We start from the raw sequence: 16,282 nt of genomic DNA on the forward strand, positions 1-16,282 counted from the left end.
TTCTTCTGTGTGGTACTGAGGTAAGTACGTTTTATTCTTAGACTTTATCTGTCTATACGGAGTTATATATGTCTTTGACTAGAAGTATAGGTACTCTAATGAGTATTATTGTATTTAGCGCCGTCTCTCGGTAAAATTTACTAAGTAATTTACGCGACTTGAGATTTGTGCGAACCTTTAGGCATGGAAAGTCACATGAAAAGTTGTCGAAACTAATAATAGATGGCGCTGCATTTAAATTTCTTGACTGATAACTCTAATACTAAATTGAATATACTATAAGGTAGACTAGAGTCTAATACCTCCGCTTTACAAAAGACCGCAATCAAGTAGCACTAGACTTTACTCATTGTTGTGTTCCTGCCGGTGAGTAAGGCAGCCAGAGCTCAACGAGGGTGCGGTACTCCTTCCTTCCTTCCCCCTCCTTCCTTCGGTCCTTTGAGTCGTCGGCACCCAGGCCCCTTCTAAGTACAGGTTTGTACAAGTTTCTAATGAGTCGAGTCAGCAACGCACATGTGCCACTCCTTGAGTGGCAGGCGTCCATATGTAACAGTCACCGCTTTCCATCAGGCGGACCGTATGCATGTTTGCCACCTACGTGGTACAAAAAAAAACCCTCGACGAATTCACCTTAAACATTAAAAACTAAACCAAAATCGATTGATTCGTTCGGGAGCTATGATGCCAGACAGACATGTCAAGCGTCAAACCTATTATTATTATAATATTTTTGCGTTGGTGGTTAAAAACAAGAAACCTCCTTCAAAACTATAATAAAACACAACTTTCTATGAAAATCGGTAAAGTGCGAGTCGGATTTCGACATTTCCATACAAAAAGGTCATGAGCGCCTGACGACATGTGATGGCAACGTGTACACTAGATTTGTACTTTAAAGATTTTGCGTATATTTTGGAAACTATAAGAGATAGAGCAAATAGACTTCAGATTTTGGTTGTCGGTGGCACAATTTTTTTGTTTTCGTATATATACACCATTTTTTGGACCTATTAGGGCAATATTATGGTCAGTGCAGTTCTAAACAGTCGTAAGCGCCTCTTTTTTAGTAGGAACTTAAGTCATTTTGGCAAATGCTTAAAATTTTTAACAATTTCTAAACAGAAATGAATTTCTTTCTACCTGTCCATGGCGCTCACAAAATTTCAAAACATTTAGTAAGTACTTGCAGCGGCAGTGAGTGAAAAATCTCAATTTGAGTTTTTTTCTCTTAACTCCGACTTACGCTTGACTGTAGATTTCTAATAGGTTTTCCTGTAATCTACAGGTAGAGGGCTATCTCGTGTATTTTTTTGAAAATTTTACGCTAAGTAGTTTCGGAGATAAGGGGGGAATGGTCATTTTTTGCTTATTTTCTTAAATTACTTCTAAATAACGAAAATAAAAACTATAAAAAAAATATATTTGAGATGCTTATAAAATGCTCTTTCATTTGATATGTAGCACAATATAGTTCTAATAACTTTGATTTTTAATTTTCAATTTTACCCCCAAAAGTGGCCCCTATGATTAAATTTCGTTTAATTTCATTTAATTATATTACATGTCCATATAACTTTAAAGACGTGACTAGAAGTATAGGTATAGCGCCATCTCTCGGTAAATTTACTAACTAATTTGCGCGACCTGCATGGTATGTTGGTTTTTCAGGGATAATTCTTTATAATGTTAACCGATTTCGACAGTTTTTACTTTTTTTTGAAAGATAATATTTTTTGTATCAATTTAACGTACTATATATATCCGCAAGGTGATTAAATTAAAAGTTAAATTCTGAAAAGTTTTTTTTTTCATTAAAAAAAGTTTCCAAGATACAGGCATAATTTTTCGTTGGTAATCTTCGGAGATAAGGGAGGGGGGGGGCGTTATTTTTTTACATTTTCCTTCATAATTCCTTTTTTTCCACAAAAAAAAAATATAAAAAATATGTACTTACAGTTTTGATATATACAGTTTGAGGTCTTTCTAACGATACCCCACTTGACATTTGCAGTCTGCCCCCCTTGCATATTGGCCATCATTTTCTATAATTAATATTATTAAATTAAAAAAATAATACTTTCAATCTGTAGAGGTTAACAATGTTCATAACTATTCCAAATTTCAAGTTGAAAGCATAAGTAGTTCTCGAGATATTTAGAAATGTGACAGACAGACAGACAGACGGACAGAGCGTCGCCATAAGGGTTCCGTTCCTTTTGTACCTTTTTGGTACGAAACCCTAAAAACCGGGTCTTGACAGACAGACGTACGGACAACAACGCTACGCTCGTGGTTTAATATTGGGACCTTTGGCTTTGCTCGGGTATATCAATATTGGCACGTGCGGATAGTTAAATAACAACTTTGCACCCTTGTAAAAGTAATAAGTAATGTTAGGTGATGCTGAATTTTTTGCAATCGAGGCTGCAATGTGTGTTCATTTAAATTAGGTACCCACAGTCACTATGTTATGACAATGCCGATGCCGCCGTAATGATACTGGTAACTTCTAAAGTATCATGCCCGTGTAACAATGTAGAAGTCGCATAATTAATCAGTGCTACTACAGTAGCACACAAGTTGTATATTACCTATGCTGCGTAACCGGATGCTTACAGTATGTGAGGTGTAGGTTAGCTACCTATATTATGTGTCGGTCGAGAAAACATCAGATTATGTCTGGTTGATGACCATGAGGACATCGATACGGTTGATATGCATTTCTATACTTTTCCTGCATCTACCACAAGGTACAAAGTAGCTTAAACAGTTATTCGGTTCCAGCGTAATGAATGTTATCCTGTTGTGGTACTTTGTACTTGTACATCTTGAGTCAATTGATAAATGGATTTATGACTCTTATTGTTAGTAGAATGTTCTCAGGTTCTGTTCTGAAAACCACTAGAAGGTTGAATTCACCCCCACGCTACATACAAATAAAAATATACAGGAATTATGCTCAAGTTCCCTCAGCTATTTGATTGAGAAAAAAGTCTGTCATAAAGTCATAATGATTTCAAGTATTCACTCACATCATGTAACTATAGGTACGAAGTTACATTGTATACGGGTGTACATTCATTGGTAGCTCCCTGCGCGTAGTTAGGTCGATAGCGTGGTGTTGTGAACAACTACCAAGTGCCAACAAATGACCTCTCCAGTCGTAACGATCGAAATACAGATTGTGTCAGGCCATTGCTTTGTGTAACCGCGTGTTGGACAGTCCTCGGTGACACGTAGCTTACCGACAACCAGTAATCAAGATTACTCATGCGACGAAAATGAAAATAACCATAGTGATTACTTTGTTTTTGTTGGTGTTATTATGTGTCGAAGGAAAAAAGACGGGTAAAAGCCGGGGCTCAGGCTCCGGCTCGAGAAGTTCGTCGAGGGGGAAAACAGCACCTCAACCGGTACCTACTTCGTTCAGCAACCCTCAGCCCTCAGCTCCGAAACCATCGCTCTTCGGTTGGCAAGAAAAACCTGCTCAGCGCAAGACACAGACACAGAGGCAACAATCTACGCCGACGGGTAGTAAAACCCATTCGTATCCGTCGAGTCAGACCGGTCTTTCTGGTGGAAACACGCAACCAAAGCAGGCAACCAGCTCTCAAGCCCAATCAGCTAACAACAAGCCCAGCTATCCTGCTGGCAATGGTTTATCAGGCAGCGGGGGACAGTCTCCAGCAAACGGAATGTCAGGCAATAGTGGGCATGGTTATCCCGCACAAGAAAGTATTCAAAGGAGCAACGCACCGCAACAAGCTAATAAGCCACCTGGTAATGGCTATCCGGCTAGTACTGGGCTATCAGGTAATGGCGGCTACCCTCCATCGAACGGTCTTTCTGGCAACAGCCCATCGTCAGCAGGCCACGGTTACCCGCCAGCACAAGGGAGTGGGCATGCTTCTGGACAAGCTCCTCCACCTTACTCAGCGGCTGGCGGTGCGCAGTACCCTGGTTCCGGCGTAGCTCCTCCCCCATACCAGGCTGCACCCCCTCCGTATTCTGGATACAAGCCCGGAGGAAACTATGGAACTAACAATTACGGTAACAATTACCACCCACAGGCTCCACCGCCTGCATATTCGAATCCAGGCGCACACTCTGGTGGTTACGGCGGCGGTTATGGTGGCTATGGGGGCCCTGGATTCAACGGCGGATACGGATCTCAAATGCCTGGTTACTTCGGAAATAGAGGTTTCGGCGGTGGAAGTCGCACTAGCACTGCACTCAAAGGTGTTGGTATTGCGGGTGCCGGCGTGGGAACACTTTTAACCGGTTTAGCTTTATGGAATTTGGCGCGATCAACTGGACATCATCATCATACTGTTATTTACGACAACAGAGGGCAACCAGTGGCTGTTGCACCAAGTAATAGTACAGAGCCCGTGGTAGACCCGATTCTGGGGGACTTGGTTAATTGTACTCTAACTATAAGCAGCCCTAATGCGACGGAAGTACTTGGAATTCCTTGTGCAATCGCTACTTCCTTCACGCCCGAGGCTGACGTAAAAGAAAATGCACAAGACGCAAACGCCGAAGATAAGACAGAATGCATTGTCACAATTGTAACAAAGGCGGGTAGAGAATTTGCGACAGCAATTCCATGTTCTATTTTGCTTAGAACAGCCGCAGAAAATAATGTAACGGAGCCACCCGAGCTTCCTAATAACGGAACGGACATTGTAACCGAAAGTGTCACTCTTGCGAATCAACCTTCGGCATTAATGCTTTCCGGTGACGCTAATGGCCCTAACAATGGCGGTTTAAACTGCACGGTGGAGTCGGGTGACGTTCGGGATCCCATTAACCCGTGTTTCTCCGTAACGCATAATTTAACAGTGATCCCTTTGAACCCAACTGTCCCAAGCGACATGGTTAATTCTACTCCCACTACTCCCAGTGCGGCATAGTTACCAAATACCTAAATAATATATAATATTATGTTCCAGACGTTCCAGTTATGTATTCTTTCTTTATTTCATAGATAAAATATTTGCATACATATTGTATGTGTGTTATAGCTTTATAATATTTATATTTTGCAGCATAACTTAAAAGTCGCATGCATGAAACGGGTTTTAAGTTCGAAAAAAATAAAACCGCCTTCAAAAATAGCGCGTTTAAAAAGCCAAAAATAATAAACCTTTCAATTCAGATTTCTTATCGTATTGCAATAAGCTAAACATCCAAATTATAAACAAATCAATTATTTTTGTAGTCGGTACCAGACCTGTTCGTCGCCTTGCTATTGCCTGTTTGCCCCACCCAACCATACACAGGCTGGTACCGACTCCAAAAATAATTGATTTGTTTATAATTTGGATGTTTGCTTATTGCAATACGATAAGAAAACTGAATTGAAAGGTTTATTAAAAGTTTCTCCGTGTCGTGCATGAAATGGGTTTTAAGTTCGAAATAATTATCCTTTAACTCCTATAAAAAGTAGAATTTACATGTAGGTAATAAAAACAAGCAAAATATTTACAAAACTACGTATAGGTACAGTCACCGGCATAAATAAGTGATGATTTCTGTACCTTGTCGCTTTAAATCGTTTGACAATTTCGTACGAAGTTTCAAACAAGACGTTAATGTGACAAGGTATAGAAATCGTCACATATTTATGCCGGTGACTGTACTACATATTATTATTATTACTTATTTGACATTGGAACCATACCATAGCCATATTGCAATGCAATATGCTCTGCATTAGTCCCCACTCCCCATAAAACTATAGTCAATTAACAGAAATATAGGTTAGGTACCTATATTATACCTAATTATAGTAACGATAATTTTCAACTTTGAAGTTAAAATGTGGGATGGTTTGAATTTTTGTATTGATTGCGTTTTGCATAATTTTTTTATAGTGGTTAAAACTGTGTTTTGGGATTTTTGGGAAACACACTGACCAAAATCAATTTTAATGTTCATAAAAGTGGAATACGTCTGATTTGTGAATGTGTAATATGATATATTGTTTTTGCTTGTTTGTTTGTGTTCCCAAGCGACACATATAAAAAAATGAATAAAAATAGTGTATTTTCATTTATTTATAGTCTGTCGACCCGTTTCCTTGAATAGAAAAATCAGCAAATTAAAAGAATATTGGCGCGATTGTTCGGCCTATACAACATTTGAATTTGGCGCTTTGTTCTAGTGATAAACTTGTTTCACCGGCTATACCTAAAATATGGGCGAAATAGATACACCCAGCCGTCGGCTACATCCTATCGGGAGCCGACGTTGGACTGGACGAGACATGCTGGGGATGTTTTCTTTTACGAAATACATCAGAGTAAAAATTACTTTGTATCGTTGTCAAAAACGAAACCTTAGATATTTTTGAACTTTAACACATTTTATATATCGACGGTAGAGCAAATCTTGTCACTAAAAAAAGCCGCGAAATTCAAGCATTTTATGGCACAATAAACTTTCGCCTCTACTTTTTGCACAAATGCACATAATTGACATAATACACGGTCCATATGCGGTCCATCATATTCAAAAACGCTCTCGACACTCGCGAAGTGAGTACTAGGTTTTAGGCCGGCAACAGACAGTCTAAGTTTCATAATCTTAAAAAATCAGATCGAGTGCACGGATTTCCATACAATTTCGCAACTGTCCACACACAGTCTTATTTTTTAAGATTATGATTTTTTTCAGATTGATCTGACAGATTGCAAATAATGTGAATTTTAAGAATGTGTGTGATTTTAATGTTATTGGCGATAATATTAGTAACCACCATCGTCTAAAAGGTAGTCGATCTTATTTTATAAGATTATGACGTGGCGTTGTCGTCGCGCACGGTTTTTAAGATTATGAATTTTAAGGCCGGCAACAGACAGTCTTTATTTTCATAATCTTAAAAAATCATCTTCTAAATATATAAAAGAAGAAGCTGACTGACTGACTGACTGACTGACATATCAACGCACAGCCGAAACCGCTGGTCCTAGAGATTTCAAATTTGGCACGTAGGTTCCTTATATAGTGTAGAGGAGCACTAAGAACGGATTTTCCAAAATTCACCTCCTAAGGGGGTCAAATGGGGGTTCAAAGTTTGTATGAGGAAACAAGATTAGTTTGACTATTTTATTCGAAACTTCACAGGAAGATTCCTTAAGACATATGACTGAATACGTGTTTCAGGTTTTTTGAAAATTTAACCCCTAAAAGGGTGAAAAGGGGGTGATAAAGTCTAAAAATCAATATGGGTATCGTTTTTATGGTTTATCGGGTCGCTGATCACGATAAATACAACGTTTTTAAAATCTAACGAGGCGGAAGTGAAATAACTTCCCCTGTTGTGGTGCAATGGGGTTTAAATATCAAAAAATATATAAAAGAAGATATTGACTGACTGACTGACATATCAACGCACAGCCGAAACCGCTGGTCCTAGAGATGTCAAATTTGGGACGTAGGTTCCTTATATAGTGTAGAGGAGCACTAAGAAAGGATTTTTCAAAATTCGCCTCCTAAGGGGGTCAAATGGGGGTTCAAAGTTTGTATGGGGAAACAATGTTAGTTTCACTGTTTTATTCGAAACTTCACAGGAGGGATGCTAAAAACACATGACTAAAGACGTGTTTCAGGTTTTTTGAAAATTTAACTCCTAAAAGAGTGAGAAGGGGGTGATAAAGTCAAAAAACTAATATGGGTATCGTTTTTACGGTTTATTGGGTCACTGATCACGATAAATACAACGTTTTTAAAATCTAACGAGGCGGAAGTGAAATACCTTCTCCCTGTTGTAGTGCAATGGGGTTTAAATATCAAAAAATATATAAAAGAAGAAACTGACTGACTGACTAACTGACATAATATATCAACACACAGCCGAAACCGCTGGTCCTAGAGATTTCAAATTTGGCACATAGGTTCCTTATTTATGGCGTAGAGGAGCACTAAGAAAGGATTTAAAAAAATCTCCTCTTAAAAGGGTGAAATGGGGGTTCAAAGTTTGTATGGGGAAACAAGATTAGTTTGACTATTTTATTCGAAACTTCACAGGAGGATTCCTAAGACATATGACTAAATACATGTTTCAGGTTTTTTCAAAATTTGACCCCTAAAGGGGTGCAAAGGGGTAAAGTCAAAAACACAATATGGGTATCGTTTTTATGGTTTATCGGGTCGCTGATCACGATAAATACAAGGATTTTAAAATCTAATGAGGTGGAAAAGAAATTTTCTCCCCTGTTGTTGTGCAATGGGGTTAAAATATCCAAAATAGCCATAAGTATAGGTATAGTTTTTATCTTTACTTCTGGTTCAAGAGATTTTAAATTGACACGGAAGTTCCTTAGAGGAGCATTAAGAGAGCACTTTTTCAAAGTTCACCTCCTAGCATGATAATTTGACAGGGGCAAGGACAGGGACAGGGACAGGGACAGGAACGGGATAGGGTTAGGGATAGGGTTAGGGATAGGGATAGGGTTAGGGATAGAGATAGGGATAGGGATAGGGATAGGGATAGAAATAGGGGACGGGGACGGGGATAGGGATAGGGGAGGGACGGGACGGGGACGGGGACAAGGATAGAGATAGGGACGGGGATAAGAATAGGGATTGGGGTCGGAGTAATCGGTCGGCAATCGATATCTAGGCAGTGTAAAATGCAGGTGGCTCAGTGGGAAGGGATTAATAAGTAGGCATCGGCGAGTATCCTGCATCCGTAATAACTAATATTACATTCAATGTGCTGTAAGAAGATCGTTGTTTGCTTGCCTTTTATATGTTTACGTTTGCAATAAGTATAAGCAAAATAAGTACTTTTTACCCTACCGACCATAAGCGTCGAGATACTGGCTATGTGGGTTGTATGAAGTTTCCCCAGTATAAATATTTATATAGGTAAAATACATACATATTCGTACCTACTACCTACGCTGTGGTCGCTGTGTAACAATTCTACAATCATTGCAAGAATTTATTTTAAAACAATAGTAATATGTGTAAGGTAGGTACAGTCAGCCAAAAAAGTGGTTTACCACTTTTCGATCAATAGAGTCGAAAAGTGGTAAACCACTTTCTTGGCTGACCGTACAGAAAATAGATCAGTTACAATGGCCCCCCAGTCGAGAATTGCCCCGCTTTACCTTAATCGAAATAATCGCGGACAGATGTACCTACAAAGAAACCTACGGATCCAAATGAAAATCTTATTTTTTGTAAACGTTTCAATAAGAATACTTTTATTACGCGGGCGAAGCCGCGGGTAAAAGCTAGTAATCTTATAAAATAAGATTAAGGCTTCACAGACAGTCTTAAAAAAGAATCTTAAAAAAAAGCAATTAGATCTGTCAGTGTCTTGTCAGTGTCAGTTTGAACCAGACACAAGTTTTTTTCATTATGAATTTTTAAATTGCCACACACATTCATAAAACAAATTATTCGCAATCTGTCAGATCAACCTGAAAAAAATCATAATCTTAAAAAATAACACTGTGTGTGGACAGTTGCGAAATTGTATGGAAATCCGTGCACTCGATCTGATTTCATAAGATTATGATTTTTTAAGATTATGAAATTTAAGACTGTCTGTTGCCGGCCTTAAAATATTATAAACGTACGCGCGAAAGCAATAAATTTATAATCTGTGACTGTTGTCACATTTGTCACTGTCAGTGATGTTTTGATCTTATCTTCAGTGTCAGATATCAGATAAAGATAATGTTATACGATACTTCCTGAGGCTGGTCCATTTTACAAATTTGTTTAATGAAAAAGAGTACATTTAGTGATTTTTTTAGTCTAACTAAACACAATGTCTGATCCAACAATACAAACATTCTGTTGTCACCATTCTGGTAAAAATGAGGATATGGCTGTGAGAATTATGAAAGAGTTCAATACCGATTCATATAACACTGTTTGTTTGGTTTCTTCTACAATCGGTATTTTAGGCGCATTATTCCAGGTACTTACTCTAAAATTGCGTAGCATGTTTAAATTGCATGCCTTCACAGTAAAATTATAAATTTAATATAGTATCCATAAAGTATATTAAAAAAGAGAAAGTGTTTGGAATTATTCAGCAATTAAGTTGGTTTGCTTTCTATATTTCTTAAATATTTGCATATAAAACTTTGTAAGCCTAGATTTTTTTTTTAGATTCTACACTATGTATGGCAGAATATACCACAAAGATACAACACCTTTACATCCAGCCGTGGCCGAAACATTATAATGTGGCTAGCTGTTGCAGATTTATTGGCATCCTCTGGTAAATTTACAGTAATATAATTATGTTGTTTTCAATGGTTAATATAGAGTATATAATGTTCAATTCTTATCAAATCAGTAGTATAAATAACACAAACTTGCGTATATGAATGCAATTTTCATTTGACAAATTAAAGTTCCATGTAAAGGAAGTCTTTCTATGTCTCTGGTCAGCAAAATTGTAATAAATGTAATAAATGTGAGAAGAATACTCTTATTGTTTTGTTTTAAAAAATATACATAATGGAACACATTATGTACATTTTTCATGTTTTTCTTTTCAGGTGTCCTTATAAGATCTTCACTTTGGTTGAAATACAAAACTATTATGCCTATGCCAGATGATGGTTTTAGTGTACTATTCTGCAGTATTACTTCAGTAAGTAATTGCTTGACTAATTATCTAATTTACATTTTTTATTCACTGGTGTAATATAAATTGACTGTTATGCACTAATTTATGTTTCCTTGATGGTAGCACCTAACACTAATGATAAATTTATGTCTTTACTTTAAAACTAGATACTTACATACATATACAATCACGCCTGTTTCCCAGAGGGGTAGGCAGAGATCACGGATTTCCATTCACTACGATCCTGACAAACCACTTTCGCTTCACATACTTCCATAACGTTTCTCATACATGTTTGTGTCAGTTCTTAAAAAAGGACAACTCCAATAACAGCTTAGATCTGGTTATAGCCCAGTTGAAAGCTCCTAAGAAAATTGCTATTGACATGAATAACTGTTCATATTGACAGAAAGTTTAAAATTATATTGTAATTTTTTTGTGGATTGAGTCTTTTCCTTAAACTCCAAATATTTTCATATGTATATGTCAGCAAAATTAGGGTTTTGTTTATCTTTGACCCTTTAAAATAGGTCAACAGTCTCAAAGACATCATCTTTTTTTTTGTATTTTTTTCCTTATTATTATTTTTTAAATTTGGAATGGAAATGCAACTTGGATTAAGTTTTTTCACTCTTATCCAATACATTTGTTTAGCTATAATTATGTAAATAATCATTGTATTGAAATACAACAAAACTTTATCTAGTCAAAGTTACTTTATTTCTTCTTTGTCAACTTATGTTTGTCTGTTTCTGTGATGTACCATGAGTTCTATGTTGATCTACAGGCTTGGACTCAATATTTCTATACAGCAACTTGGTTCTGGACTCTGTTCTATGCCATAGACACTTGGCTTACTATTAAGGGCAGGGACTCTCACCAGATGGTTTACCACTCGGTGGCCTGGGGCCTGCCGGCCGTCACTACGGGAGTGGGCCTGTCTATTCTTTATTACCCAGATGCAACATTGCTAAGCGTTATTTATAAATGTTTCTTGAAGGTCAGGTTGCATAATAAAATAAATAAATAAAAATAGCCTTTATTATTGAAGTTTCATTTAACTACATTTTTTTTTTTTTTACTCAAATGCAACTCCAACTTCCTTTGACGAAGGCCTCCTCCAAAGTCCTCCACTGGGTCAGTCATCCAAGTTGTCCCTCTCAGCTCCAGACCTGACAGGTTGCATAATCTTATATAATACCTGTTATTGTCGTACTAGGGGGAACCAGTTATGATATAATGTCCGTTATTTTACGGCATTGCTTGCAAATTATTAGACTGAGCTTTGTTATTTAATATGCATATAAAACGATATATAGCAAAACTAAATCTTCAATTTTCTCATTTATCCCTAGGGTTGCCAACTTTTTTTTTAGGGAAATATAGTATTTTAGAAAATTCCATCTAAAAAATATAGTACACCGAAATAAAATATAGTACTGTACACATAATCGATAACCAAGTCGTAGAGATCGTTCTTTCTGTCCACTCTAATTCGGTTTTCATTGATTTTTGACAAGTTTTGTGTTGCATTGGTTCTCTTATTTAAGTATCGTCGAAAGTTGTATGGCCGAATATCACTTCCCAACTCACGTTTCGCGCAATTTTATTCCGCCGAATTTTCATTTCTCAACTTATTATTTTATTTGCCAAGCTCACATTTACCAACTTAACATTTGGCCTTTTTTTAAAAAGCAAACTTTCATGTTGTCGAATGTTTTACTTAGCGTAATATATAACTAGTTGTACCAAATGTTTTATTGAACACCAACAATATATATGGCGTATTTAGAAAAATATGCAATTGAGTCTTCTATCACTTTCTAAATTTATTGACAGGTATGCAATTTTTACTTACGTACCTATTAATATTCTTTTAATTTCAATAGTTACCTACTTACTTTTTTTACAAGACCCATATATAAAAAAAATATACCCATATTATAAGTACTTATATTTTTTATGACATTAGACATTGTTTTAAAAACATTTTTACTTCAATGAAATCTAGACTTTTATAAATGCAAAGCGATTTTAATTTTAAACTAATTAAGGCAAAAATTTTGACCAAAGAACCAGTTTCGGTCCTAAAATAGTTCAACTTTGATGCTAAATATCACAGAATCAATGAGCTGTGAAGTAGGTACCTAATTATGGGATGCTAGTTTGTTTAAAGACGATTCTGTTAATATGATATGCTATAGAAACTATCGTAATATTCATAATACCAATGGATTCAAATCGAAGCTCATCGGAGTAGAGAATCCCCTTAAGAAATGTCGTTATTAAATATATCATGGAAAAAATACAAATGTTTGCAAACAACGGTGGCTTTATACGTAACTGCAATATTGGCAAGTCAGAACGAAGTAATGAAATGTACAGTGAAGGTCAAATATGAATAAAAGCGCGAGCGGAGCGAGCGCGAAATTTTTTTCATTATCAAAACGCCGCTCCTGGCGGTTTGACCCTAGTGTAAATTCGCCACTGGCATGGACCCCAAAAATATAGTACTTTTGCGTACTATATATGCTTCATATAGAATATAGTACGCTGGGCCAAAATATAGTACAGTACTATATTATATAGTACGGTTGGCAACCCTAGGCTGTGAAGCCTGTGAAGCATATGAAAGGCTTCATGGACAGGAAATGGTTCCATTTTTTCTCATTAGAGGTATGGAAGCCTAAAAACGCAAAATAATGGAACCGCATTAAGATGAAATGTAGAAGTACCTATTTATCTTTTGTAGATCTTTTTACATATAAAACCTTTCCAATATTCATTTCAGATGTCACAATTTAACATCAGTCACAAGTGCCCTGCTAAAAATTCTACCCAACTACTGTGCAACATATGTGCCCATAGCGCTTGTGATGATAGTCAACCCCATCATGTATGTGCTTGCTGGCAAAGATGTTGAAATGGCTGTGGCGTTGCCGCTCGCTCAGGTAAAAATAGCGTGGCTAATAGCATGGTTCCCGATATCCACTTTGTAGCTCTCCATACTTGATTGATGAAATTCAATCAATCAGGAAAGGTCACTTCTTGTCTTTCCATATTTATTTCCTAAATCCTATTTATGTTTCACGAAAGGTCCTTGTATTTCCATACTATATGATTGTATTTTTAGCTTATTATTTTATTATTCGAAAAATTTGTAAACACTTAAAATTATTATTTTCCCTGTATTTAATTATTGCAGTTCACTAGTAAAGAACGGAGGGTTGTCGACGCTTTAAGACTGAAGTTTTTCATGATAAATGCAGTATTCTACATTTGCTGGTTACCAAACCTTTTGAACGGAATACTGTTATGGACTATGTGGTTCAATATGCCCGTAAAAGTTATAATATCTATTTGGTATGTAATGGTAAGTAAAAAAGAAAATCTATTATATTAGTATTTAGTTTGGCACATATGTAACCTACCTACACCATACAAGAATGCTGAAATTTTATTCAATAGGTACAGTTGCGAGAGTTAGGGTCCTCCACATCTAGCGTCTCGCGAGCGTCGCGTCGGGCCAACTGTATGGGCAAAGCCTGACGCCGCGTCGACGCGACGTCTTTTTCCATACAGTTGGCTCGACGCGACGCTCGCGAGACGCTAGATGTGCGGGGACCCTTAATTACAGCGTGGTCAGATCGAATGGCGCCAAAATTATATAGATGCCATCAGAGGGCCGTAGCCCGTAGTTTTTACGGTTTTAGCCCTGGGCCAAGTTTCCTCAGGCCTCGTCAAGGGGGAAAACGGGATTTCCTTAAACCTTAAGTGCTTTCTCTAAATCCGACCCTGATTAGAACATTAATTTTCTTCAAAAAACGTAACAAGTTGGTGTCTAACTATAATACTGCTCACTTTAAGAGATAAACTGACAGATTATTTTAACGCATTTATTTTTGATTCTTACAGGCTTTAATGAACCCAATGCAAGCGCTATTCAACGCCCTGGTGTATCGCAAATGGAGTTCCACCGGGTACAGCATGGCGCCCACGATGTCCAGTGCCACAGTGAAAGGGCTGCAGTTCGACGAGCAGTCCCCGCTGCTGGGCTCGGAGCCCCCGCGGCTGCATTTAGACCCGATGCCGTCTAGTATTAACAATTATTCCACCCTGTGATTTAATAGTCAATGTAAAGACTGCCAGTGATGGTCACATCGAACTTCATTTAAGTAAATAGTAGGTATACGCTGCGTCAAATCAATGGCCAGTTCAAAATAAGACTTTTAGGTAATTAGTAGAAAAGTCCAGGGTGTCCACTTTCTGGAAAGTCAGGGAAAGTCAGGGAAAAGTCAGGGAAGCTCATAGTGGTCATGGAAAGTCAGGGAAAGTCAGGGAAATGATTTGGAGGTCAGGGAAAAACTTGGCACCAAGAAAAAAATCAAAAAGTATTAAAAAATAATATGATTTCTTGATGGGTTGACCACATCCATGACAGCAAAGATCGATTCCCGGTAGTGATTTTAAGGCATCTTAAAATTGTCACTTTAGACTTTTCATTACATGTATAATACCTGGCCTCCATCCCAGTGATTGCTAATGAGAGATGTCAGAGACTCAGAGATATATTCATGCTCTAGCTGACCTTATCTGGCCCAAAATCGTAAATGTGGAAAAATCAGATTTTTTTTACATTGCGTGCCCTACCCACATATTCCAAAATGCGAAGGGGGTCGGGAATAAATTCAATTATTGTGATTCAGATTAACTGGAAAGTTGCACCACAATGTCACCATATACAATAATTCATAATTTGCTTTTGCTAGGGCGATGTGAAAACGACAAAGACAAAGTTACGTCGCTGTCCAAATTTAAGTATCTATCCGACAATCCAAAGCGGAGTTCCTCATAAAGCCAATGGCGCATAACGTCACATAGAGGCGCAATTTGGCATGAGTCAAAGGAGCATAGGAGGATAATAAGCGTGACGATGAAAGAACTTCAAAACACTTGGAAACCTAAAGGCATGTAGTGGCAAAACACCTAAATAAATGGCGGGAATGCAACCGAGTAGTGAAAAAACCGAGTTTCGGTTAAAACCGTCCGGTTTTCACCGATTTGAAACTCGGTTTTCAATCGAGTTAAACTCGAGTTTTTTCGTTGAAGGATTTTTTAATAAAAATACTAAATACATTAGTTAAGATGCAAATTCTCACCTAGAAACTGACGTAAAGCCAATGTAGATTACTTTACTTGTTCAAATATTTCAAATTACAGTGATCACTTTACTTTTTCAAATTACTTGTAGGTAATTGTTATTTGAACTTCAATCAATCTATCTCTAATCTATCTTGCATTATCCCGGTATTTGCCACGGCATTCATTGAAGCCTGGGGTCCGCTTTGACAACTAATCCCAAGATTTGGCACATGCACTAGCTTTATGAAAGCCTTTGGCGTCTCACCTTCCAACCGGAAGGATCCTATTGGAATTATTCCGGTTTCCTCGTGATGTTTTAATTCATCGAGAAGCGACTGGTAAATATCAAATGACATTTCGCACATATGAACTCATTGGTACGAACCGGGGCCCGGGGTTCGCGTTCGCACTCTCTTACCACAAGGCCACCAGCGCTTTTTGAACTTTAACGAACATTTTGTTTTTGTAGTAGGTACTTACGTTGTTCAAGATTCACCTAATACGCCAAATATCTAATATTTTATAAAAGGCAACTGA

At 37.4% G+C, this 16,282-nt stretch overlaps 2 protein-coding genes across 2 annotated transcripts; both read left to right on the plus strand.

The window, feature by feature from the left end:
• Positions 1–2,692: 2,692 nt before the first annotated feature.
• On the plus strand, positions 2,693–4,398 carry LOC125228037 (glycine-rich protein DOT1-like). The gene is made up of 3 exons (XM_048132479.1): positions 2,693–2,750; positions 3,337–4,245; positions 4,349–4,398. The coding sequence occupies exons 1-3, from the start codon at positions 2,693–2,695 to the stop codon at positions 4,396–4,398; spliced, it is 1,017 nt and encodes a 338-aa protein (XP_047988436.1).
• A 5,293-nt stretch (positions 4,399–9,691) lies between these two features.
• Positions 9,692–14,846, plus strand: LOC125228358 (G-protein coupled receptor 143-like). Its single transcript, XM_048132894.1, has 7 exons — positions 9,692–9,943; positions 10,138–10,249; positions 10,533–10,627; positions 11,391–11,569; positions 13,395–13,554; positions 13,809–13,976; positions 14,519–14,846. Exons 1-7 carry the CDS (start codon positions 9,791–9,793, stop codon positions 14,723–14,725), a joined length of 1,074 nt encoding a protein of 357 aa, XP_047988851.1. The 5' UTR covers positions 9,692–9,790; the 3' UTR covers positions 14,726–14,846.
• Positions 14,847–16,282: the final 1,436 nt, after the last annotated feature.

This window comes from Leguminivora glycinivorella, chromosome 7 (assembly GCF_023078275.1).
Source record: "Leguminivora glycinivorella isolate SPB_JAAS2020 chromosome 7, LegGlyc_1.1, whole genome shotgun sequence".
Taxonomy (NCBI): domain Eukaryota; kingdom Metazoa; phylum Arthropoda; class Insecta; order Lepidoptera; family Tortricidae; genus Leguminivora; species Leguminivora glycinivorella.